Raw genomic sequence first — 25,411 nt, forward strand, 5'->3', positions numbered from 1 at the left:
GCAGAGAGTCTGTGTGGAGTAAAACCTGGGTTCAGGCAGAGAGTCTGTGTGGAGTAAAACCTGGGTTCAGGCAGAGAGTCTGTGTGGAGTAAAACCTGGGTTCAGGCAGAGAGTCTGTGTGGAGTAAAACCTGGGTTCAGGCAGAGAGTCTGTGTGGAGTAAAACCTGGGTTCAGGCAGAGAGTCTGTGTGGAGTAAAACCTGGGTTCAGGCAGAGAGTCTGTGTGGAGTAAAACCTGGGTTCAGGCAGAGAGTCTGTGTGGAGTAAAACCTGGGTTCAGGCAGAGAGACTGTGTGGAGTAAAACCTGGGTTCAGGCAGAGAGTCTGTGTGGAGTAAAACCTGGGTTCAGGCAGAGAGTCTGTGTGGAGTAAAACCTGGGTTCAGGCAGAGAGTCTGTGTGGAGTAAGGACTTTCACTATTTGCTTTAGCCTGCCTGGAGTGCCAGGTGACCTGGGTTTGGGCCCAGCTAACGTATTTGAAAGATTTCGTATACTATTTGAACCCAGGTGTGATCATGTTCTCTATCTCTTTTCACCTTCAACTCCTCCTCCAGCTCAGCCACACGCCGCTCCAACATCCGTCGCTCCTGATGCGAGAGAGAGAGAGAGAGGGAGAAGAGAAAAAGAGGGAGGAGAGAGAGAGAGAAGATAGAGAGAGTAAGAGAGACAGAGAAAGAGAGAGAGAAGAGAAAAAGAGGGATAGAAGAGAGGAGATGGGGAGAGGAGAGAGAGAGAGAGAGAGAGAGAGAGAGAGAGAGAGAGAGAGAGAGAGAGAGAGAGAGAGAGGAGAGAGGAAGGGACAGAAGATGGGAGGATAGAGGAGAGAAAGACAGACAGAGACAGAGAGAGAGAGAGAGAGAGAGAGAGAGAGAGAGAGAGAGAGAGAGAGAGAGAGAGAGAGAGAGAGAGAGAGAGAGAGAAGATAGAGGAGCGCGAGAGAGAGAGAGAGAGACAGAGAGAGAGAGAGGGAGAGAAGATAGAGGAGCGAGAGAGAGAGAGGAGAGAGAGAGACAGAGACAGACAGAGAGAGAGAGACAGAGAGAGGAGGGTCAGGCAGCAGTAGAGACAGTCAGGCGTGAGGCCAGGCACAGCATCAGGTGTTTGACACTAGAGAGTGTACTAGTTTCTCTCTCTATATATAACACAACACAAGCCAAGTCACACACGGAAGAGAGGAAGAGGAGAGACCTACCTTCTTCTCTAGCTCTAGCATGGTTGAACAATCACTGAACCGCTCCTGTCTCTGTAGGATCACACAGACAGACAGACAGGCAGACAGACAGACAGACAGACAGACAGACAGACAGACGTCAACAATAAGCAGTTAAATAGAAATTGAGAGGCTGCAGAAGACTGCTTATCATGGTCATTTTGAAATGCATAATTTTGGTGACTAAGCAATCAGATGTATTGTAGAACAGCTGGACCATGCCAAATACTAAGACATCAGAAAATATAACATTTTAGCAAATGTATCAAAAAAATGGAAATATCACATTTTCATAAGTATTCAGACCCTTTACTCAGTACTTTGTTGAAGCACATTTGGCAGCGATTACAGCCTTGAGTCGTCTTGGGTATGACACTACAAGCTTGGCACACCTGCATTTGGGGAGTTTCACCCATTATTCTCTGCAGATCCTCTCAAGATCTGTCAGGTTGGAAGGGGAGCGTCGCTGCATAGCTATTTTCAGGTCTCTCCAGAGATGTTCGATCGGGTTAAGTCCGGGCTCTGGCTGGGCCAGTCAAGGACATTCAGAGTCTTGACCCGAATCCACTCCTGCGTGGATTCATCATTGGTTTCATCAGACCAGAGAATCTTGTTTCTCATGGCCGGAGTCCTTTAGGTGCCTTTTGGCAAACTCCAAGCGGGCTTTCATGTGCCTTTTACTGAGGAGTGGCTTCCGTCTGGCCACTCTACAATAAAGGCCTGATTGGTGGAGTGCTGCAGAGATGGTTGTCCTTCTGGAAGGTTCTCCCATCTCCACAGAGGAACTCTGGAGCTCCCATTGAATGGCCATTGGGTTCTTGGTCACCTCCCTGACCACTGCCCTTCTCCCGATTTCTCAGTTTGGGTCTGATTACTTATGTAAATAAGGTATTTCTGGGGGGTTTATGTAATAAAATTGCAAAAATGTCTAAAAACCTGTTTTTGCTTTATCATTATGGGGTATTGTGATGTCATTATAGGGTATTGTGATGTCATTATGAGGTATTGTGATGTCTTTATGGGGTATTGTGATGTCATTATGGGGTATTGTGTGTAGATTGATGAGGAAATGTTTTTATATAATCGATTTTATAATAAGGCTGTATGTATCTCACTCCTGCTGTACCATGACAGAACTATGGTACCGTTTATCTCCCTCCTCCTGCTGTACCGTTTATCTCCCTCCTCCTGCTGTACCGTGACAGGTTTACGGTACTGTTTCTTTTTACTAGTCTGTCCATGAGAGATTAGTGTGTGTGACCTGGGTGGCCTTGTCCAGGTCCAGTCTGGTCTGAGAGATGGTCCTCTGGGTGTCCTGCAGCTGGGACTGGAGCTGACCATTCTCCCTGGACACCACCTCAAACAGCTGGGACAGAAATACATTATTATTATTATTATTGAACTTTACTGGAACAATTCCAATTATATAGAGATATATATTACATACACACATATATAAATATATATATATATATTACATACACATATATATAAATATATATAAATAAATATATATATTACATACACACATATATAAATATATATAAATAAATATATTACATACACACATATATAAATATATATAAATAAATATATTACATTCACACATATATAAATATATATAAATAAATAAATATATTACATACACATATATATAAATATATATAAATAAATATATATATTACATACACATATATATATATAAATATATATAAATAAATATATTACAGACACACATATATAAATATATATAAATAAATATATATATTACATACACATATATATAAATATATATAAATAAATATATTACAGACACACATATATAAATATATATATATATTACATACACATATTTATAAATATATATAAATAAATATATTACAGACACACATAAATAAATAAATATAAATAAATATATATATTACATACACATATATATATAAATATATATAAATAAATATATTACAGACACACATATATAAATATATATATACACACAAATAAATAAATATATATATTACATACACATATATATATATATAAATATATATAAATAAATATATTACAGACACACATATATAAATATATATAAATAAATATATATATTACATACACATATATATAAATATATATAAATAAATATATTACATACACACATATATAAATATATATATATATTACATACACATATTTATAAATATATATAAATAAATATATTACAGACACACATAAATAAATATATATAAATAAATATATATATTACATACACATATATATATAAATATATATAAATACATATATTACAGACACACATATATAAATATATATAAATAAATATATATATTACATACACATATAAATATATATAAATAAATATATATATACACACATATATAAATATATATACACACATATATAAACATATATATATATATACACACACATATATAAATATATATATACACATATATAAATATATGTATAAATATATATACACACATATATACATATGTATATATACACACATATATACATACATATATAAATATATATGTACACATATATAAATATATATATATATATATATATATACATTAATAAATATATATAAATACATATATATACACATATTAAACTTAACAAAAATATAAACGCAACATGTAAAGAAATTTGTGGCGTGGTTAAAAAACGAGTTTTAATGACTCCAACCTAAGTGTATGTAAACTTCCGACTTCAACTGTATACCATTTAGCAGATGCTTTCATCCAAAGCGACTTAGTCCTGGTTAGTCGTGCATGCATACATTTTTTTTTACACCAGAGAGAAAGCATTTATTGAATTGCATTGAGAGAGAGGGAGAGGGAGGGTTCGTTAAGCGAATGATCGCCTGTGAGAGAGTGCTGAAACTCTTCTAGACCCTCTAATATTGACTAGCCCCTTTTCAAATCATTCAAACTATCTTTACCTTCTTGTAATCCTTAGTTTCAGAGCCGCCTCCTCTGTCGATACAGTCGTTACATGACACGTCGGACCTGAAGAGAGCAGGGAGCAGAGATATTATGACTCCTCCGAGGTCAGAGATATTATAATGACTCCCCAGAGGTCAGAGATATTATAATGACTCCCCAGAGGTCAGAGATATTATAATGACTCCCCAGAGGTCAGAGATATTATAATGACTCCCCAGAGGTCAGAGATATTATAATGACTCCTCAGAGGTCAGAGATAATATAATGACTCCTCAGAGGTCAGAGATAATATAATGACTCCTCCGAGGTCAGAGATAATATAATGACTCCTCAGAGGTCAGAGATAATATAATGACTCCTCCGAGGTCAGAGATAATATAATGACTCCTCCGAGGTCAGAGATAATATAATGACTCCTCCGAGGTCAGAGATAATATAATGACTCCTCAGAGGTCAGAGATAATATAATGACTCCTCAGAGGTCAGAGATAATATAATGACTCCTCAGAGGTCAGAGATAATATAATGACTCCTCCGAGGTCAGAGATAATATAATGACTCCTCAGAGGTCAGAGATAATATAATGACTCCTCAGAGGTCAGAGATAATATAATGACTCCTCCGAGGTCAGAGATAATATAATGACTCCTCAGAGGTCAGAGATAATATAATGACTCCTCAGAGGTCAGAGATAATACTCACTACTATGAGATAATCAGGAACCAGACTGAACACGTCAAAGGCTAAAGGTCAGATCCATACCTGGTGCTGGAGTGCCTGTCTGTCTGTGGATCCTGCTCACTGCCTCCCAACCCCTCCTCTACACCGGGCTCGTTGTCATCACTCTACAGGACCACAGAGATCAGTAGGTCAAAACATTATGGATGGTAATGTCCTCATTACGGCAGGTTATTACCAGGATATAACCTGGTAACCTTATAACCAGAACTAGCCCACCCCACACTCATTATGGATGGCAATGTCATCCTTGTGACAGGTTACCTTATGAAAGGTTATAACCAATACTAGCTCATGCACTCAGGGTTATAATGCATTTATGAGCAAGGGTTTTATAGGGTTATAAGCATGACTACGACAGGTTATAATGCATTTATGAGCAAGGGTTTTATAGGGTTATAAGCATGACTACAACAGGTTATAATGCATTTATGAACAAGGGTTTTATAGGGTTACAAGCATGACTACGACAGGTTATAATGCATTTATGAGCGAGGGTTTTATAGGGTTATAAGCATGACTACGACAGGTTATAATGCAGTTATGAGCAAGGGTTTTATAGGGTTACAAGCATGACTACGACAGGTTATAATGCATTTATGAGCAAGGGTTTTATAGGGTTACAAGCATGACTACGACAGGTTATAATGCATTTATGAGCAAGGGTTTTATAGGGTTACAAGCATGACCACGACAGGTTATAATGCATTTATGAGCGAGGGTTTTATAGGGTTATAAGCATGACAACGACAGGTTATAATGCATTTATGAGCAAGGGTTTTATAGGGTTATAAGCATGACCACGACAGGTTATAATGCATTTATGAGTGAGGGTTTTATAGGGTTATAAGCATGACTACGACAGGTTATAATGCATGTATGAGCAAGGGTTGTATAGGGTTATAAGCATGACTAGGACAGGTTACAAATACACTCACATCTCCAGCCCTCTGAGCTCTCCTCCTGGCCCGGGCTCTCCGTCTCTCCCTGGCGATACGGTCACTCTCACTCTCCCCTTCTGCACTCCTCTCCTGGCCGGAGGTCTGAGGACGAGGGGTACCAGCCGGTTGAGTCAGCCCCAACAGGTCAGACTTCTGCAGGCTGGCGATGCGGGACCTCCAGCTTACCTCCTGAAGACAGTTATCATCTTTAGGAAATACGTTATCCACCATACAGACATCATACTGATGTCCCTGGATGTCCTATGTTGTACACCCCCTTATAAGAAGTGTAGCTATATTGCTTATACCAATCCAATCCTCTGATGTAATACCCTTGATCTAGGGTGTAGGGGTTAAATACCACTGCTCTAGGGTGTAGTGTGTAGGGGTTAAATACCACTGCTCTAGAGTGTAGTGTGTAAGGTGTAGGGGTTAAATACCACTGCTCTAGGGTGTAGTGTGTAGTGTGTAGGGGTTAAATACCACTGCTCTAGGGTGTAGTGTGTAGGGTGTAGGGGTTAAATACTGCTGCTCTAGGGTGTAGTGTGTAGGGGTTAAATACCACTGATCTAGGGTGTAGGGGCTGATGTAATACCCTTGATCTAGGGTGTAGGGGTTAAATACCACTGCTCTAGGGTGTAGTGTGTAGGGTGTAGGGGTTAAATACCACTGCTCTAGGGTGTAGGGGCTGATGTAATACCCTTGATCTAGGGTGTAGGGGTTAAATACTGCTGCTCTAGGGTGTAGTGTGTAGGGTGTAGGGGTTAAATACTGCTCTCACCCCCTCTTCTGCTTTCTTCTTATTGGCCTCTTCCTTCTCCTCCTCCTCTTTCCTTGCCTTGTCTCTCCCTTTGTCTGTCTGTGCCGTCTTCGTGGCCTTGTCTCTCCCTTCGTCCGTCTGTGCCGTCTTCATTGTCTTCTCAGCTTCCTTCAGGTCTGTGAGCGTCACCCCCTGATTGGACAACAGACAGGAGGTTTTAGTCATGTCCTTGTCAGACAGACATATCACAATGCCTGCCAATCTACTGGATCGTTCCATCTCATTTGCTTAGAAATCTCTTCTCTCCTTCACTGATTGGAGAAGACTTATCAGGTGAAAATAATATGGTGAAAGGAAGCTCATTGGACTGGCTTTCTCAGATCAGATGAGGGAGAGAAGGCGAAGAGGGGTGCTGTGTATCTCCTGTCTGGATATTTCTGACCTGAGTGGATCGTCGTGACTGTCTGGCGTGTCTGGAGCGAGCCTTCCTCTGAGCCTCAGCCTCCTCATCACGTACCGGGGTCAAGTAGGACCTGGATCGGGGGAAACAAAAAACATGATTTATTACATTACCCATAACATTATCATAAAATTATTTAGACATCAGGCACAGGGGTCAGGTGGGATCTGGACCAGGGAACACAAAATATAACTACATTTAACAACATTTGCCTACATTTAACTAATATTTAGCTACATAGATAACATAGATAGTAGGAAAGAAAAGAAGGAGAAAGATAAGGACAAAGTTAAGGAGAAAGGTAAGAGGGGAGAAAGGCAAGAGGGGAGAAAGGTAAGGAGAAGAAAGACAAGAGGGGAGAAAGGTAAGAGGGAGAAAGGTAAGAGGGGAGAAAGGTAAGAGGGGAGAAAGGTAAGAGGGGAGAAAGGTAAGAGGGGAGAAAGGTAAGAGGGGAGAAAGATACGAAGGAGAAAGGTAAGAGGGAGAAAGGTAAGAGGGAGAAAGGTAAGAGGGGAGAAAGGTAAGAGGGGAGAAAGATACGAAGGAGAAAGGTAAGAGGGAGAAAGGTAAGAGGGAGAAAGGTAAGAGGGGAGAAAGGTAAGAGGGGAGAAAGGTAAGAGGGGAGAAATGTAAGAGGGGAGAAAGATACGAAGGAGAAAGGTAAGAGGGAGAAAGGTAAGAGGGAGAAAGGTAAGAGGGAGAAAGGTAAGAGGGGAGAAAGGTAAGAGGGAGAAAGGTAAGAGGGGAGAAAGGTAAGAGGGGAGAAAGGTAAGAGGGGAGAAAGATACGAAGGAGAAAGGTAAGAGGGAGAAAGGTAAGAGGGGAGAAAGGTAAGAGGGGAGAAAGGTAAGAGGGGAGAAAGGTAAGAGGGGAGAAAGGTGAGGAGAAAGGTAAGGAGAAAGACAAGAGGGAGAAGGTAAGAGGGAGAAAGGTAAGGAGAAAGACAAGAGGGAGAAGGTAAGAGGGAGAAAGGTAAGAGGGAGAAAGGTAAGAGGGAGAAAGACAAGAGGGAGAAGGTAAGAGGGAGAAAGGTAAGAGGGGAGAAAGGTAAGGAGAAAGACAAGAGGAAGAAGGTAAGAGGGAGAAAGGTAAGAGGGGAGAAAGGTAAGGAGAAAGACAAGAGGAAGAAGGTAAGAGGGTAGAAAGGTAAGAGGGGAGAAAGGTAAGAGGGAGAAAGGTAAGGAGAAAGACAAGAGGGAGAAGGTAAGAGTGAGAAAGGTAAGAGGGGAGAAAGGTAAGGAGAAAGACAAGAGGAAGAAGGTAAGAGGGTAGAAAGATTTGAAGGAGAAAGGTAAGAGAGAAAGATACGAAGGAGAAAGGTAAGAGGGGAGAAAGGTAAGAGGGAGAAAGGTAAGGAGAAAGACAAGAGGGAGAAGGTAAGAGGGAGAAAGGTAAGAGGGGAGAAAGGTAAGGAGAAAGACAAGAGGAAGAAGGTAAGAGGGAGAAAGGTAAGAGGGGAGAAAGGTAAGGAGAAAGACAAGAGGAAGAAGGTAAGAGGGTAGAAAGGTAAGAGGGGAGAAAGGTAAGAGGGAGAAAGGTAAGGAGAAAGACAAGAGGGAGAAGGTAAGAGGGAGAAAGGTAAGAGGGGAGAAAGGTAAGGAGAAAGACAAGAGGAAGAAGGTAAGAGGGTAGAAAGATTTGAAGGAGAAAGGTAAGAGAGAAAGATACGAAGGAGAAAGGTAAGAGGGGAGAAAGGTAAGAGGGGAGAAAGATACGAAGGAGAAAGGTAAGAGGGAGAAAGGTAAGGAGAAAGACAAGAGGGAGAAGGTAAGAGGGAGAAAGGTACAAAGGAGAAAGGTAAGGAGAAAGACAAGAGGGAGAAAGGTAAGAGGGGAGAAAGGTAAGAGGGGAGAAAGGTAAGAGGGGAGAAAGGTAAGAGGGAGAAAGATACAAAGGAGAAAGGTAAGAGGGGAGAAAGGTAAGAGGGAGAAAGATACGAAGGAGAAAGGTAAGAGGAGAGAAAGGTAAGGAGAAAGACAAGAGGGAGAAAGGTAAGAGGGAGAAAGATACGAAGGAGAAAGGTAAGAGGGAGAAAGGCAAGAGGGGAGAAAGGCAAGAGGGGAGAAAGGTGAGGAGAAGAAAGACAAGAGGGGAGAAAGACAAGAGGGGAGAAAGATACGAAGGAGAAAGGTAAGAGGGAGAAAGACAAGAGGGGAGAAAGATACGAAGGAGAAAGGTAAGAGGGAGAAAGGTAAGAGGGAGAAAGGTAAGAGGGGAGAAAGGTAAGAGGGGAGAAAGGTAAGAGGGGAGAAAGGTAAGAGGGGAGAAAGATACGAAGGAGAAAGGTAAGAGGGGAGAAAGGTAAGAGGGGAGAAAGGTAAGAGGGGAGAAAGGTAAGGAGAAAGACAAGAGGGAGAAAGGTAAGAGGGAGAAAGGTAAGAGGGAGAAAGGTAAGAGGGGAGAAAGGTAAGAGGGGAGAAAGGTAAGAGGGGAGAAAGGTAAGAGGGAGAAAGGTAAGAGGGGAGAAAGGTAAGGAGAAAGACAAGAGGGAGAAAGGTAAGAGGGGAGAAAGGTAAGAGGGGAGAAAGGTAAGAGGGGAGAAAGGTAAGAGGGGAGAAAGGTAAGAGGGGAGAAAGGTAAGAGGGGAGAAAGATACGAAGGAGAAAGGTAAGAGGGAGAAAGGTAAGAGGGGAGAAAGGTAAGAGGGAGAAAGGTAAGAGGGGAGAAAGGTAAGAGGGGAGAAAGGTAAGGAGAAAGACAAGAGGGAGAAAGGTAAGAGGGAGAAAGATACGAAGGAGAAAGGTAAGAGGGAGAAAGGCAAGAGGGGAGAAAGGCAAGAGGGGAGAAAGGTGAGGAGAAGAAAGACAAGAGGGGAGAAAGACAAGAGGGGAGAAAGATACGAAGGAGAAAGGTAAGAGGGAGAAAGACAAGAGGGGAGAAAGATACGAAGGAGAAAGGTAAGAGGGAGAAAGGTAAGAGGGGAGAAAGGTAAGAGGGGAGAAAGGTAAGGAGAAAGACAAGAGGGAGAAAGGTAAGAGGGAGAAAGGTAAGAGGGAGAAAGGTAAGAGGGGAGAAAGGTAAGAGGGGAGAAAGGTAAGAGGGAGAAAGGTAAGAGGGGAGAAAGGTAAGGAGAAAGACAAGAGGGAGAAAGGTAAGAGGGGAGAAAGGTAAGAGGGGAGAAAGGTAAGAGGGGAGAAAGGTAAGAGGGGAGAAAGGTAAGAGGGGAGAAAGATACGAAGGAGAAAGGTAAGAGGGAGAAAGGTAAGAGGGGAGAAAGGTAAGAGGGAGAAAGGTAAGAGGGGAGAAAGGTAAGAGGGGAGAAAGGTAAGAGGGGAGAAAGGTAAGAGGGGAGAAAGGTAAGAGGGGAGAAAGGTAAGGAGAAAGACAAGAGGGAGAAAGGTAAGAGGGAGAAAGGTAAGAGGGGAGAAAGGTAAGAGGGGAGAAAGGTAAGAGGGAGAAAGGTAAGAGGGGAGAAAGGTAAGGAGAAAGACAAGAGGGAGAAAGGTAAAAGGGAGAAAGGTAAGAGGGAGAAAGGTAAGAGGGGAGAAAGGTAAGAGGGAGAAAGGTACAAAGGAGAAAGGTAAGGAGAAAGACAAGAGGGAGAAAGGTAAGAGGGGAGAAAGGTAAGAGGGGAGAAAGGTAAGAGGGGAGAAAGGTAAGAGGGAGAAAGATACAAAGGAGAAAGGTAAGAGGGGAGAAAGGTAAGAGGGAGAAAGATACGAAGGAGAAAGGTAAGAGGGAGAAAGGCAAGAGGGGAGAAAGGCAAGAGGGGAGAAAGGTGAGGAGAAGAAAGACAAGAGGGGAGAAAGACAAGAGGGGAGAAAGATACGAAGGAGAAAGGTAAGAGGGGGAAAGACAAGAGGGAGAAAGGTAAGAGGGGAGAAAGGTAAGAGGGAGAAAGGTAAGAGGGGAGAAAGGTAAGAGGGGAGAAAGGTAAGAGGGGAGAAAGATACGAAGGAGAAAGGTAAGAGGGAGAAAGGTAAGAGGGGAGAAAGGTAAGAGGGGAGAAAGGTAAGAGGGGAGAAAGGTAAGAGGGGAGAAAGGTAAGGAGAAAGACAAGAGGGGAGAAAGGTAAGAGGGAGGAAGGTAAGAGGGGAGAAAGGTAAGAGGGGAGAAAGGTAAGAGGGGAGAAAGGTAAGAGGGGAGAAAGGTAAGAGGGGAGAAAGGTAAGAGGGGAGAAAGGTAAGAGGGAGAAAGGTAAGAGGGGAGAAAGGTAAGGAGAAAGACAAGAGGGAGAAAGGTAAGAGGGAGAAAGGTAAGAGGGGAGAAAGGTAAGAGGGAGAAAGGTAAGAGGGAGAAAGGTAAGAGGGGAGAAAGGTAAGAGGGGAGAAAGGTAAGAGGGGAGAAAGGTAAGAGGGGAGAAAGGTAAGAGGGAGAAAGGTAAGAGGGGAGAAAGGTAAGGAGAAGAAAGGTAAGAGGGGAGAAAGGTAAGAGTGAGAAAGGTAAGAGGGAGAAAGGTAAGAGGGGAGAAAGGTAAGAGGGGAGAAATGTAAGGAGAAGAAAGGTAAGAGGGGAGAAAGGTAAGAGGGGAGAAAGGTAAGAGGGGAGAAAGGTAAGAGGGGAGAAAGACAAGAAGGAGAAAGGTAAGAGGGGAATTAACAGAATTGAAAGGTCACAGATCAGCGTCCCAGGTGGCTGTGCATGATCCAGAGTCAGCTTAGTAGACCACTACACCACTCTGGCACATAACCTTCAACTACATTTAATCACATCAACAACACTCAACTACATTTAATCACATCAACAACACTCAACTACATTTAATCACATCAACAACACTCAACTACAATTGCAGCCTCACACCCTCGGCACGCCACTGTGTTTAAAGGTGAAAGTTCAAACATCTAGAAAACAAATAGGCTCTGTAAACTCTAAACGCTGGAACATCATTGCCGTCATGGTGAAAAAGACTCACTTGCGCCTCTGCTTTGTCTCCAGATCGCTGCCCCCGCCGGTCGTCGTGGTCACAGAGATGGAGGTGGTGGTGACAGAACCCTGCTCCTTCTCCTTCTTCTCTGCCTGCTCCTGAGCCAGTCTGAAATAGAGGGAGAGAGAGGGAAGAGAGAGAGAGAGGGGGTAGAGGAGAGAGAGATGGTAGAGAGGAGAGCGAATGAGGGGAAAGAGCGAGGGTAGAGAGAGAGAAAGGGTAGAGAGGAGAGAGATAGAAAGGGTAGAGGGGAGAGAGAGATTGAAGGGAGAGAGATTGAGGGGAGAGAGCGAGGGTAGAGAGGAGAGAGACAAAGAGAGAGGGTAGAGAGAGAGGAGAGAGAGGGGAGAGAGGGTAGAGAGGAGAGAGAAAGAGAAAGAGAGAGAGAGGGTAGAGAGGAGAGAGAGGGTAGAGAGGAGAGAGAAAGGGGAGAGAGGGTAGAGAGGAGAGAGAGAGAGAAAGAGAGAGGGTAGAGAGGAGAGAGAAAGAGAGAGGGTAGAGAGGAGAGAGAAAGAGAGAGGGTAGAGAGGAGAGAGAAAGAGAGAGGGTAGAGAGGAGAGAGAGAGAGAAAGAGAGAAGGTAGAGAGGAGAGAGAGAGAGAAAGAGAGAAGGTAGAGAGGAGAGAGAAAGAGAGAGGGTAGAGAGGAGAGAGAGAGAGAAAGAGAGAGGGTAGAGAGGAGAGAGAGAGAAAGAAAGGGTAGAGAGGAGAGAGAGAGGGGAGAGAGAGAGGGTAGAGAGGAGAGAGAGAAAGAGAGGGTAGAGAGGAGAGAGAGGGAAAGAGAGAGGGTAGAGAGGAGAGAGAAAGAGAGAGGGTAGAGAGGAGAGAGAAAGAGAGAGGGTAGAGAGGAGAGAGAAAGAGAGAGGGTAGAGAGGAGAGAGAGAGAGAAAGAGAGAAGGTAGAGAGGAGAGAGAGAGAGAAAGAGAGAAGGTAGAGAGGAGAGAGAAAGAGAGAGGGTAGAGAGGAGAGAGAGAGAGAAAGAGAGAGGGTAGAGAGGAGAGAGAGAGAAAGAAAGGGTAGAGAGGAGAGAGAGAGGGGAGAGAGAGAGGGTAGAGAGGAGAGAGAGAAAGAGAGGGTAGAGAGGAGAGAGAGGGTAGAGAGGAGAGAGAGAAAGAGAGGGTAGAGAGGAGAGAGAGGGTAGAGAGGAGAGAGAAAGGGGAGAGAGGAGAGAGAAAGGGGAGAGAGGGTAGAGAGGAGAGAGATATAGAAAGAGAGAGGGTAGAGAGGAGAGAGAGATAGAAAGAGAGAGGGTAGAGAGGAGAGAGAAAGGGGAGAGAGAGAGGGTAGAGAGGAGAGAGAAAGGGGAGAGAGACAGGGTAGAGAGGAGAGAGAGAGAGGGTAGAGAGGAGAGAGAAAGGGGAGAGAGGATAGAGAGGAGAGAGAGATAGAAAGAGAGAGGGTAGAGAGAGAGAGAGAGAGTAGAGAGGGTAGAGAGAGAGGAATAGATATTTAGTCCTTGCATCCATAACTATGACTTTGAGAGTGGTTACATTTCTCCAGCCCCACACCTCAGCTTTATAGCAAACCAAATGGCAGGGCTGCTGTGTCGTTTGCTCTAAAAGGAATTAAGGACCGTGCCATTATCAGACACACCCACCTCTGGGCCACCAGGATGTTGAGTCGACTGAGTCCAGCAGAGGAGCTACTTCCTGTTCCCGTGGGGTCATCCGGTTTGCGTCCATAGGATGAGCTGGGAATACCAACCAGACTTATTGAACATAATATCTACAGCATATTCTCTACTACAGCCACATAAACAGTGTCTATGGTTAGGTCTCCCTGGTAACAGAGGACTTTTTTTGGCCACTACTTTTTTACAGTTGGATCAGTTTGGATGCCTGACTAGGACGAATAATGGGACAAGCTGGTTAAATAAAGACAATATACTCAGAGACAACATACTCAGAGACAATATACTCAGAGACAATATACTCAGAGACAATATACTCAGAGACAACATACTCAGAGACAATATACTCAGAGACAATATACTCAGAGACAACATACTCAGAGACAACATACTCAGAGACAATATACTCAGAGACAACATACTCAGAGACAATATACTCAGAGACAACATACTCAGAGACAATATACTCAGAGACAACATACTCAGAGACAACATACTCAGAGACAACATACTCAGAGACAACATACTCAGAGACAATATACTCAGAGACAACATACTCAGAGACAATATACTCAGAGACAACATACTCAGAGACAACATACTCAGAGACAACATACTCAGAGACAACGCATCCAGCAGTGTAATATTGAACACAGAAGAAGAGTGTAAGGAAAAGAGTGGGAACATCACACTGTGTTTTCTAACTCAAGCAGAAGCCCTAAGAGTGGACAAACACACCAATGAGCAGAGCCAAGGCTGTAGGACATACCTGAGAGGCAAGGAGGGGGTGGAGCTACTAAGATCACTTCCAGTACTATTGAGGCGTCGGGTGTAAGAGGAGCTACGACTCAGCCAGCTGAGGGAGAGAGGCGGGGGAGGGTGGGTGAGAGATAGAGGGAGTGTGAGAGAGAGAGAGAGTGGGAGGGAGGGAGGGAGGGAGGGTGAGAGATAGAGGGAGTGTGAGAGAGAGAGAGTGGGAGGGAGGGTGAGAGAGAGAGAGAGAGAGAGAGTGGGAGGGAGGGTGAGAGATAGAGGGAGTGTGAGAGAGAGCAAGAGAGAGAGAGAGAGAGAGAGTGGGAGGGTGAGAGATAGAGGGAGAGAGAGAGTGGGAGGGAGGGAGAGAGATAGAGGGAGGGTGAGAGAGAGCGAGAGAGGGAGGGTGGGTGGGAGATAGAGAGGGGGAGGGTGAGAGATAGAGGGAGAGAGAGAGAAGGAGAGTGGGAGGGTGGGTGGGAGATAGAGAGTGGGAGGGAGGGTGAGAGGGAGAGGAACGGTGGTGATGCAGTGAAGCTCAAAACCGGTTTATCTTCCTCACACAAACACACTATGAAGCTGATGACCCTTTCCCTGCCACTCCACACTGTGGTACGTGACAGCATCATGTGAGGCAAGCTGAGCCCACCTGCTAGTGCTGTCTGGGTTGGTGTCTGGCATACTGAAGAGACGTCTGGTTGGACTGGGGTTCACAAACCTGCTAGTGCTGTCTGGGTTGGTGTCTGGCATACTGAAGAGACGTCTGGTTGGACTGGGGTTCACTAACCTACTAGTGCTGTCTGGGATGGTGTCTGGCATACTGAAGAGACGTCTGGTTGGACTGGGGTTCACTAACCTCCTAGTGCTGTCTGGGATGGTGTCTGGCATACTGAAGAGACGTCTGGTTGGACTGGGGTTCACTAACCTACTAGTGCTGTCTGGGTTGGTGTCTGGCATACTGAAGAGACGTCTGGTTGGACTGGGGTTCACTAACCTACTAGTGCTGTCTGGGATGCTGTCTGGCATACTGAAGAGACGTCTGGTTGGACTGGGGTTCACTAACCTGCTGGTGCTGTCTGGGATGGTGTCTGGCATACTGAAGAGACGTCTGGTTGGACTGGGGTTCACTAACCTGCTAGTGCTGTCTGGGATGGTGTCTGGCATACTGAAGAGACGTCTGGTTGGACTGGGGTTCACTAACCTACTAGTGCTGTCTGGGATGCTGTCTGGCATACTGAAGAGACGTCTGGTTGGACTGGGGTTCACTAACCTACTAGTGCTGTCTGGGTTGGTGTCTGGCATACTGAAGAGACGTCTGGTTGGACTGAGGTTCACTAACCTACTAGTGCTGTCTGGGATGGTGTCTGGCATACTGAAGAGACGTCTGGTTGGACTGGGGTTCACTAACCTACTGGTGCTGTCTGGGATGGTGTCTGGCATACTGAAGAGACGTCTGGTTGGACTGGGGTTCACTAACCTACTAGTGCTGTCTGGGATGGTGTCTGGCATACTGAAGAGACGTCTGGTTGGACTGGGGTTCACTAACCTACTAGTGCTGTCTGGGATGGTGTCTGGCATACTGAAGAGACGTCTGGTTGGACTGGGGTTCACTAACCTACTAGTGCTGTCTGGGTTGGTGTCTGGCATACTGAAGAGACGTCTGGTTGGACTGGGGTTCACTCTGGCAGTCCTGGGTTCCTGAAAATACAAGTTGGAGGTTGGTCCAGTCTAAGAGGACAGTAGTGATGTAGATGGTCCAGTCTAAGAGGACAGTACTGATGTAGATGGTCCAGTCTAAGAGGACAGTGGTGATGTAGATGGTCCAGTCTAAGAGGACAGTGGTGATGTAGATGGTCCAGTCTAAGAGGACAGTACTGATGTAGATGGTCCAGTCTAAGAGGACAGTGGTGATGTAGATGGTCCAGTCTAAGAGGACAGTAGTGATGTAGATGGTCCGGTCTAAGAGGACAGTAGTGATGTAGATGGTCCGGTCTAAGAGGACAGTAGTGATGTAGATGGTCCAGTCTAAGAGGACAGTGGTGATGTAGATGGTCCAGTCTAAGAGGACAGTACTGATGTAGATGGTCCAGTCTAAGAGGACAGTGGTGATGTAGATGGTCCAGTCTAAGAGGACAGTGGTGATGTAGATGGTCCAGTCTAAGAGGACAGTACTGATGTAGATGGTCCAGTCTAAGAGGACAGTGGTGATGTAGATGGTCCAGTCTAAGAGGACAGTAGTGATGTAGATGGTCCGGTCTAAGAGGACAGTAGTGATGTAGATGGTCCGGTCTAAGAGGACAGTAGTGATGTAGATGGTCCAGTCTAAGAGGACAGTAGTGATGTAGATGGTCCAGTCTAAGAGGACAGTAGTGATGTAGATGGTCCAGTCTAAGAGGACAGTAGTGTATTGGAGGTTGCTGAGTGGGCACTCGTTGAGCCTATTGGTGAGTCTCAGTTGTCTTTCCTTGATTCCTCGTGTCCTCTTTCCTCGCCTGCTTCTCAAAATACATCAGAGGGCGTTTTGAGAAGGAAACGAGGACAGAAGATGTGAGGAATCAAAGGACAAACAACTAGTTTAAACATGTAAACAAAGGCAATGACATCAATAACAACGATTTCTCTACCTTGGTGTCTGTGGTGGTGGTGTTGGAGCTGAGGCGTGGACTGGAGGCAGAGCGGGGCATCGCTAGGCCCAGGCCAGACTCAGGGGCCCCGCGGGTGGACTCCTGGCTGGGGTCGTTGGCCCCTGAAGGACCCAGGGTCACAGAACTGCCTGCCTTACGAAGAGAGGTCCTCCAGGAGCCAGGGGCCGCTCCAGGGGCCACTTCGGGGGCTGGGGGCTTCCCTGGGTCCTGCTACTTACACAACACACAGAGAGAGAGAGAGAGAGAGAGACAGAGACAGAGAGAGAGAGAGAGAGACAGAGAGAGACAGAGAGAGAGACAGAGAGAGAGACAGAGAGAGAGACAGAGAGAGAGACAGAGAGAGAGACAGAGAGAGAGAGAGACAGAGACAGAGACAGAGACAGAGACAGAGACAGAGACAGAGAGACAGAGAGACAGAGAGACAGAGAGACAGAGAGACAGAGAGACAGAGAGACAGAGAGAGAGAGAGAGAGAGAGAGAGAGAGAGAGAGAGAGAGAGAGAGAGAGAGAGGAGAGAGAGAGAGAGAGAGAGAGGAGAGAGAGAGAGAGAGTTAACTTTCTGAGTAATCTCATCACTTGGGCCGGGAATCAAATCAACAGCCTTCCCAGAGAGATATTAAAGGCAATTTCTCAGGAGTTCACAGGTCAAGCAGAATTCAATAGCAGAGAGAGATTGTTAATCTGAGCTTGTTTAAAAACCCCTCTTAAGTCGATTCAATTACAAGGAGCTACAATCTCCTAGCTCTCCTAAAGAGCATTTTGTCGTTGTTCAAACCGCAATAGAAAAAGTGTGTCGTACCTTTTTGTCCGGGTCTCCTGAAGTGCTGGTTGCCGTGGAGGTAGCGTGGGTGGAGGAGCTGTTGCGTTTGTTGTTCAAGTTGTTGATGATCTCTCGGTTTTTGGCTTTCTCTGCAACAACAACACAACCGACCAGTCAGTCCATGTGACTGGGGGACCATCAAACCAACAAGAACAGCATCTGTACCAGAACATCAAGGGAACCAATACCATTACATCTGAACTGCCTTTTCTTTCAAATGGTTGGTGATAATAAGCAAGAATTGGAATTTCAGTTTACTTCCTGAATCGACCCCCCCCAAAAAACTCTTCAGAGTATCTCTCAGGGTCCTGGTCAAAAGTAGCGCACTATATAGGGAATAGGGTGCCAGTAGTGCACTATGTAGGGAATAGGGTGCCAGTAGTACACTATATAGGGAATAGGGTGCTATGGGTCCTGGTCAAAAGTAGTGCACTATATAGGGAATAGGGGGCCACTTGGAAAGCAAACTCAGTCTCTTACCTGATTCAGCATCGCTCTCAGATTCGTCATCCTCCTCTTCTGAACTGGAGCTACTGGAGGCCTTGCCCTGTCCCTGTGTCCCCTGTGTCCCAGGCTGGCCCTGTCCCTGTGTCCCCTGCATCCCAGGCTGGCCCTGTTCCTGTGTCCCCTGCGTCCCAGGCTGGCCCTGTCCTTGCGTCCCAGGCTGGCCCTGTCCCTGCGTCCCAGGCTGGCCTCCCTCCTCCTCTTCTTCTTCGGCTGGGCTGCTGGTCAGAGCGGGGGGAGGGTGCTTCTCTCTCTCATGGAGGCAGATCTTCTCCCGGCTGCTCATACGAGAGATTGAGGTCCTGCAGGGGAGGGGCAGGGGGGCGGGGACAGGATGACAGGTAGGCATGCAGGAGGCAATCAGTGAGGGCGATCACTCAGGGTGCAGCAAACCAGAGCGTGTGTGGACAAAAACAAAGCAGGATGTCTAATGTGTCTGAATCTGGTCTGGAAACTGGACCAACATTTAACAGATTTGTAACAAAAACAATCTAGAAAATATCTCTATGATGTAGGTTTCCAAACATACAGTAGTACATCGCCATAGCAAAAAAACATCTGAAAAACCAACCCAGTGTGAGGAGGGCGTGACTAGGGGAGGGTGTGACTAGGGGAGGGTGTGACTAGGGAAGGGTGTGACTAGAGGACCAGGGGAGGGTGTGACTAGGGAAGGGTGTGACTAGGGAAGGGTGTGACTAGAGGACATGGGGAGGGTGTGACTAGAGGACCAGGGGAGGGTGTGACTAGGGAAGGGTGTGACTAGGGAAGGGTGTGACTAGAGGACCAGGGGAGGGTGTGACTAGGGAAGGGTGTGACTAGAGGACCAGGGGAGGGTGTGACTAGGGAAGGGTGTGACTAGAGGACTAGGGGAGGGTGTGACTAGGGAAGGGTGTGACTAGAGGACTAGGGGAGGGTGTGACTAGGGAAGGGTGTGACTAGAGGACCAGGGGAGGGTGTGACTAGGGAAGGGTGTGACTAGAGGACCAGGGGAGAGCGTGACTAGGGGAGGGTGTGACTAGGGGAGGGTGTGACTAGAGGACTAGGGGAGGGCGTGACTAGAGGACTAGGGGAGGGCGTGACTAGAGGACTAGCGGAGGGCGTGACTAGAGGACTAGCGGAGGGCGTGACTAGAGGACTAGCGGAGGGCGTGACTAGGGGAGGGCGTGACTAGGGGAGGGCGTGACTAGGGGAGGGTGTGACTAGGGGAGGGTGTGACTAGAGGACTAGGGGAGGGTGTGACTAGGGAAGGGTGTGACTAGAGGACTAGGGGAGGGTGTGACTAGGGAAGGGTGTGACTAGAGGACCAGGGGAGGGTGTGACTAGGGAAGGGTGTGACTAGAGGACCAGGGGAGAGCGTGACTAGGGGAGGGTGTGACTAGGGGAGGGTGTGACTAGAGGACTAGGGGAGGGCGTGACTAGAGGACTAGGGGAGGGCGTGACTAGAGGACTAGCGGAGGGCGTGACTAGAGGACTAGCGGAGGGCGTGACTAGAGGACTAGCGGAGGGCGTGACTAGGGGAGGGCGTGACTAGGGGAGGGCGTGACTAGGGGAGGGTGTGACTAGGGGAGGGTGTGACTAGGGGAGGGTGTGACTAGAGGACCAGGGGAGGGTGTGACTAGGGGAGGGCATGACTAGGGGAGGGCGTGACTAGGGGAGAGTGTGACTAGAGGACTAGGGGAGGGCGTGACTAGAGGACTAGGGGAGGGCGTGACTAGAGGACTAGCGGAGGGCGTGACTAGAGGACTAGCGGAGGGTGTGACTAGGGGAGGGCGTGACTAGGGGAGGGCGTGACTAGGGGAGGGCGTGACTAGGGGAGGGCGTGACTAGAGGACTAGCGGAGGGCGTGACTAGAGGACTAGCGGAGGGCGTGACTAGGGGAGGGCGTGACTAGGGGAGGGCGTGACTAGGGGAGGGCGTGACTAGGGGAGGGCGTGACTAGAGGACTAGGGGAGGGCGTGACTAGAGGTCTAGCGGAGGGCGTGACTAGAGGACTAGCGGAGGGTGTGACTAGGGGAAGGGGTGACTAGGGGAGGGCGTGACTAGGGGAGGGCGTGACTATAGGAGGGTGTGACTAGAGGACTATGGGAGGGCGTGACTAGAGGACTAGCGGAGGGCGTGACTAGAGGACTAGCGAAGGGTGTGACTAGGGGAAGGCGTGACTAGGGGAGGGCGTGACTAGGGGAGGGCGTGACTAGAGGACTAGCGGAGGGCGTGACTAGAGGACTAGCGGAGGGTGTGACTAGGGGAGGGCGTGACTAGGGGAGGGCGTGACTAGGGGAGGGCGTGACTAGAGGAGGGTGTGACTAGAGGACTAGCGGAGGGCGTGACTAGAGGACTAGCGGAGGGTGTGACTAGGGGAGGGCGTGACTAGGGGAAGGCGTGACTAGGGGAGGGCGTGACTAGAGGAGGGCGTGACTAGAGGACTAGGGGAGGGCGTGACAAGAGGACTAGCGGAGGGTGTGACTAGGGCAGGGCGTGACTAGGGGAGGGCGTGACTAGAGGAGGGTGTGACTAGAGGAGGGCGTGATTAGAGGAGGGCGTGACTAGAGGAGGGCGTGACTAGAGGAGGGCGTGACTAGGGGAGGGTGTGACTAGGGAGGGCGGGACTAGGACTAGGGGAGGGCGTGACTAGAGGAGGGCGTGACTAGAGGAGGGTGTGACTAGAGGAGGGTGTGACTAGAGGAGGGTGTGACTAGGGGAGGGCGTGACTAGAGGAGGGCGTGACTAGGGGAGGGCGTGACTAGGGGAGGGCGTGACTAGAGGAGGGCGTGACTAGGGGAGGGCGTGACTAGGGGAGGGCGTGACTAGGGGAGGGCGTGACTAGAGGACTAGGGGAGTGCGTGACTAGGGGAGGGCATGACTAGGGGAGGGCGTGACTAGAGGAGGGCGTGACTAGAGGAGGACGTGACTAGAGGAGGGCGTGACTAGGGGAGGACGTGCCTAGGGGAGGGCATGACTAGGGGAGGGTGTAACTAGAAGACTAGGGGAGGGTGTGACTAGGGGAGGGCGTGACTAGAGGACTAGAGGAGGGAGTGACTAGAGGAGGGAGTGACTTGGTTGGTTCTCCTCCTCCATCCATATCACTTCTGTGGCAGTGTGAGGATGGAGTGACTAGCTTGCAAGGCAGCTGACACTGGTGACATACAAACAGTAAAACACAAAGGGCTGATTCACTGATTCAGACCAGTAAAACACAAAGGGCTGATTCACTGATTCAGACCAGTAAAACACAAAGGGCTGATTCACTGATTCAGACCAGTAAAACACAAAGGGCTGATTCACTGATTCAGACCAGTAAAACACAAAGGGCTGATTCACTGATTCAGACCAGTAAAACACAAAGGGCTGATTCACTGATTCAGACCAGTAAAACACAAAGGGCTGATTCACTGATTCAGACCAGTAAAACACAAAGGGCTGATTCACTGATTCAGACCAGTAAAACACAAAAGGGCTGATTCACTGATTCAGACCAGTAAAACACAAAGGGCTGATTCACTGATTCAGACCAGTAAAACACAAAGGGCTGATTCACTGATTCAGACCAGTAAAACACAAAGGGCTGATTCACTGATTCAGACCAGTAAAACACAAAAGGGCTGATTCACTGATTCAGACCAGTAAAACACAAAAGGGCTGATTCACTGATTCAGACCAGTAAAACACAAAAGGGCTGATTCACTGATTCAGACCAGTAAAACACAAAAGGGCTGATTCACTGATTCAGACCAGTAAAACACAAAAGGGCTGATTCACTGATTCAGACCAGTAAAACACAAAAGGGCTGATTCACTGATTCAGACCAGTAAAACACAAAAGGGCTGATTCACTGATTCAGACCAGTAGGCTGGTAATGTAGTACATCCTGTCTGGTTCAGGTCAGTAGGCTGGTAATGTAGTACATCCTGTCTGGTTCAGGTCAGTAGGCTGGTAATGTGGTACATCCTGTCTGGTTCAGGTCAGTAGGCTGGTAATGTAGTACATCCTGTCTGGTTCAGGTCAGTAGGCTGGTAATGTGGTACATCCTGTCTGGTTCAGGTCAGTAGGCTGGTAATGTAGTACATCCTGTCTGGTTCAGGTCAGTAGGCTGGTAATGTAGTACATCCTGTCTGGTTCAGGTCAGTAGGCTGGTAATGTAGTACATCCTGTCTGGTTCAGGTCAGTAGGCTGGTAATGTGGTACATCCTGTCTGGTTCAGGTTACATCATGCTGTTGGTAGAAAGGTGTGCTACCTAATGCTGTGTGGTTCAGTATCAGTGATTCCTGGGTCAGTAACAGACGGGTCAGTCAGTAACAGACGGGTCAGTAACAGACGGGTCAGTCAGTAAGAGAGACGGGTCAGTAACAGACGGGTCAGTCAGTAAGAGAGACGGGTCAGTAACAGACGGGTCAGTCAGTAACAGAGACGGGTCAGTAACAGAGACGGGTCAGTAACAGAGACGGGTCAGTAACAGAGACGGGTCAGTAACAGAGACGGGTCAGTAACAGAGACGGGTCAGTAACAGACGGGTCAGTCAGTAACAGAGACGGGTCAGTAACAGAGACGGGTCAGTAACAGACGGGTCAGTAAGAGAGACGGGTCAGTAACAGAGACGGGTCAGTAACAGACGGGTCAGTCAGTAACAGAGACGGGTCAGTAACAGACGGGTCAGTCAGTAAGAGAGACGGGTCAGTAACAGAGACGGGTCAGTAACAGAGACGGGTCAGTAACAGAGACGGGTCAGTAACAGAGACGGGTCAGTAACAGAGACGGGTCAGTCAGTAAGAGACGGGTCAGTCAGTAAGAGACGGGTCAGTAACAGAGAAGGGTCAGTAACAGAGACGGGTCAGTAACAGAGACGGGTCAGTAACAGAGACGGGTCAGTAACAGAGACGGGTCAGTAACAGACGGGTCAGTCAGTAAGAGAGACGGGTCAGTAACAGAGACGGGTCAGTAACAGAGACGGGTCAGTCAGTAAGAGACGGGTCAGTAACAGAGACGGGTCAGTAACAGAGACGGGTCAGTAACAGAGACGGGTCAGTAACAGAGACGGGTCAGTAACAGAGACGGGTCAGTAACAGACGGGTCAGTCAGTAACAGACGGGTCAGTAACAGAGACGGGTCAGTAACAGACGGGTCAGTCAGTAACAGACGGGTCAGTCAGTAACAGAGACGGGTCAGTAACAGAGACGGGTCAGTAACAGACGGGTCAGTAAGAGAGACGGGTCAGTAACAGAGACGGGTCAGTAACAGACGGGTCAGTCAGTAACAGAGACGGGTCAGTAACAGACGGGTCAGTCAGTAAGAGAGACGGGTCAGTAACAGAGACGGGTCAGTAACAGAGACGGGTCAGTAACAGACGGGTCAGTCAGTAACAGACGGGTCAGTAACAGAGACGGGTCAGTAACAGACGGGTCAGTCAGTAACAGAGACGGGTCAGTAACAGAGACGGGTCAGTAAGAGAGACGGGTCAGTAACAGACGGGTCAGTCAGTAACAGAGACGGGTCAGTAACAGACGGGTCAGTAACAGAGACGGGTCAGTAACAGACGGGTCAGTAACAGAGACGGGTCAGTAACAGAGACGGGTCAGTCAGTAAGAGACGGGTCAGTAACAGAGACGGGTCAGTAACAGAGACGGGTCAGTAACAGAGACGGGTCAGTCAGTAAGAGACGGGTCAGTAACAGAGACGGGTCAGTAACAGAGACGGGTCAGTAACAGAGACGGGTCAGTCAGTAAGAGACGGGTCAGTAACAGAGACGGGTCAGTAACAGAGACGGGTCAGTAACAGAGACGGGTCAGTCAGTAAGAGACGAGTCAGTAACAGAGACGGGTCAGTAACAGAGACGGGTCAGTAACAGACGGGTCAGTCAGTAACAGAGACGGGTCAGTAACAGACGGGTCAGTCAGTAACAGACGGGTCAGTAACAGACGGGTCAGTCAGTAAGAGAGACGGGTCAGTAACAGACGGGTCAGTCAGTAACAGACGGGTCAGTAACAGACGGGTCAGTCAGTAAGAGAGACGGGTCAGTAACAGAGACGGGTCAGTAACAGACGGGTCAGTCAGTAAGAGAGACGGGTCAGTAACAGAGACGGGTCAGTAACAGAGACGGGTCAGTAACAGAGACGGGTCAGTAACAGAGACGGGTCAGTAACAGAGACGGGTCAGTAACAGACGGGTCAGTCAGTAAGAGACGGGTCAGTAACAGAGACGGGTCAGTAAGTAAGAGAGAAGGGTCAGTAACAGAAGGGTCAGTAACAGACGGGTCAGTCAGTAAGAGAGACGGGTCAGTAACAGACGGGTCAGTCAGTAAGAGAGACGGGTCAGTAACAGAAGGGTCAGTAACAGAAGGGTCAGTCAGTAAGAGACGGGTCAGTAACAGACGGGTCAGTAACAGACGGGTCAGTCAGTAAGAGACGGGTCAGTAACAGAGACGGGTCAGTAACAGAGACGGGTCAGTAACAGAGACGGGTCAGTAACAGAGACGGGTCAGTAACAGAGACGGGTCAGTAACAGAGACGGGTCAGTAACAGACGGGTCAGTCAGTAACAGAGACGGGTCAGTAACAGAGACGGGTCAGTAACAGACGGGTCAGTAAGAGAGACGGGTCAGTAACAGAGACGGGTCAGTAACAGACGGGTCAGTCAGTAACAGAGACGGGTCAGTAACAGACGGGTCAGTCAGTAAGAGAGACGGGTCAGTAACAGAGACGGGTCAGTAACAGAGACGGGTCAGTAACAGAGACGGGTCAGTAACAGAGACGGGTCAGTCAGTAAGAGACGGGTCAGTAACAGAGACGGGTCAGTAACAGACGGGTCAGTCAGTAAGAGACGGGTCAGTAACAGAGACGGGTCAGTAAGTAAGAGAGACGGGTCAGTAACAGAAGGGTCAGTAACAGACGGGTCAGTCAGTAAGAGAGACGGGTCAGTAACAGACGGGTCAGTCAGTAAGAGAGACGGGTCAGTAACAGAAGGGTCAGTAACAGAAGGGTCAGTCAGTAAGAGACGGGTCAGTAACAGACGGGTCAGTAACAGACGGGTCAGTCAGTAAGAGACGGGTCAGTAACAGAGACGGGTCAGTAACAGAGACGGGTCAGTAACAGAGACGGGTCAGTAACAGACGGGTCAGTCAGTAAG

General features: G+C 47.6%; 1 protein-coding gene across 10 annotated transcripts in view; it reads right to left on the reverse strand.

Annotated features, from left to right (window-relative positions):
* Positions 1-25,411, reverse strand: part of LOC129856186 (protein phosphatase 1 regulatory subunit 12A-like) — a 75,205-nt gene that overhangs the window by 9,748 nt on the left and 40,046 nt on the right. For 9 of the 10 annotated variants that reach the window (XR_008759613.1, XR_008759616.1, XR_008759618.1 and 6 more), the window contains exons 8-22: positions 18,272-18,597; positions 17,771-17,880; positions 16,951-17,181; positions 15,735-16,024; positions 14,343-14,429; positions 13,541-13,633; positions 11,934-12,053; positions 7,061-7,151; positions 6,640-6,810; positions 5,856-6,047; positions 4,942-5,024; positions 4,176-4,242; positions 2,472-2,576; positions 1,193-1,243; positions 537-587 (exon numbers count right to left, since the gene is read on the reverse strand). Coding sequence is in view for 3 of the 10 variants with exons in the window: in XM_055924293.1 (XP_055780268.1) it covers positions 537-587; positions 1,193-1,243; positions 2,472-2,576; positions 4,176-4,242; positions 4,942-5,024; positions 5,856-6,047; positions 6,640-6,810; positions 7,061-7,151; positions 11,934-12,053; positions 13,541-13,633; positions 14,343-14,429; positions 15,735-16,024; positions 16,951-17,181; positions 17,771-17,880; positions 18,272-18,597 (2,068 nt within the window). In the remaining 7 variants the exon portion in view is untranslated. The remainder of the gene's footprint in view (positions 1-536; positions 588-1,192; positions 1,244-2,471; positions 2,577-4,175; positions 4,243-4,941; positions 5,025-5,855; positions 6,048-6,639; positions 6,811-7,060; positions 7,152-11,933; positions 12,054-13,540; positions 13,634-14,342; positions 14,430-15,734; positions 16,025-16,950; positions 17,182-17,770; positions 17,881-18,271; positions 18,598-25,411) is intronic. The other variant, XM_055924295.1, reaches the window with a different exon arrangement.

Source organism: Salvelinus fontinalis, chromosome 5, assembly GCF_029448725.1.
Source record: "Salvelinus fontinalis isolate EN_2023a chromosome 5, ASM2944872v1, whole genome shotgun sequence".
Classification (NCBI taxonomy): domain Eukaryota; kingdom Metazoa; phylum Chordata; class Actinopteri; order Salmoniformes; family Salmonidae; genus Salvelinus; species Salvelinus fontinalis.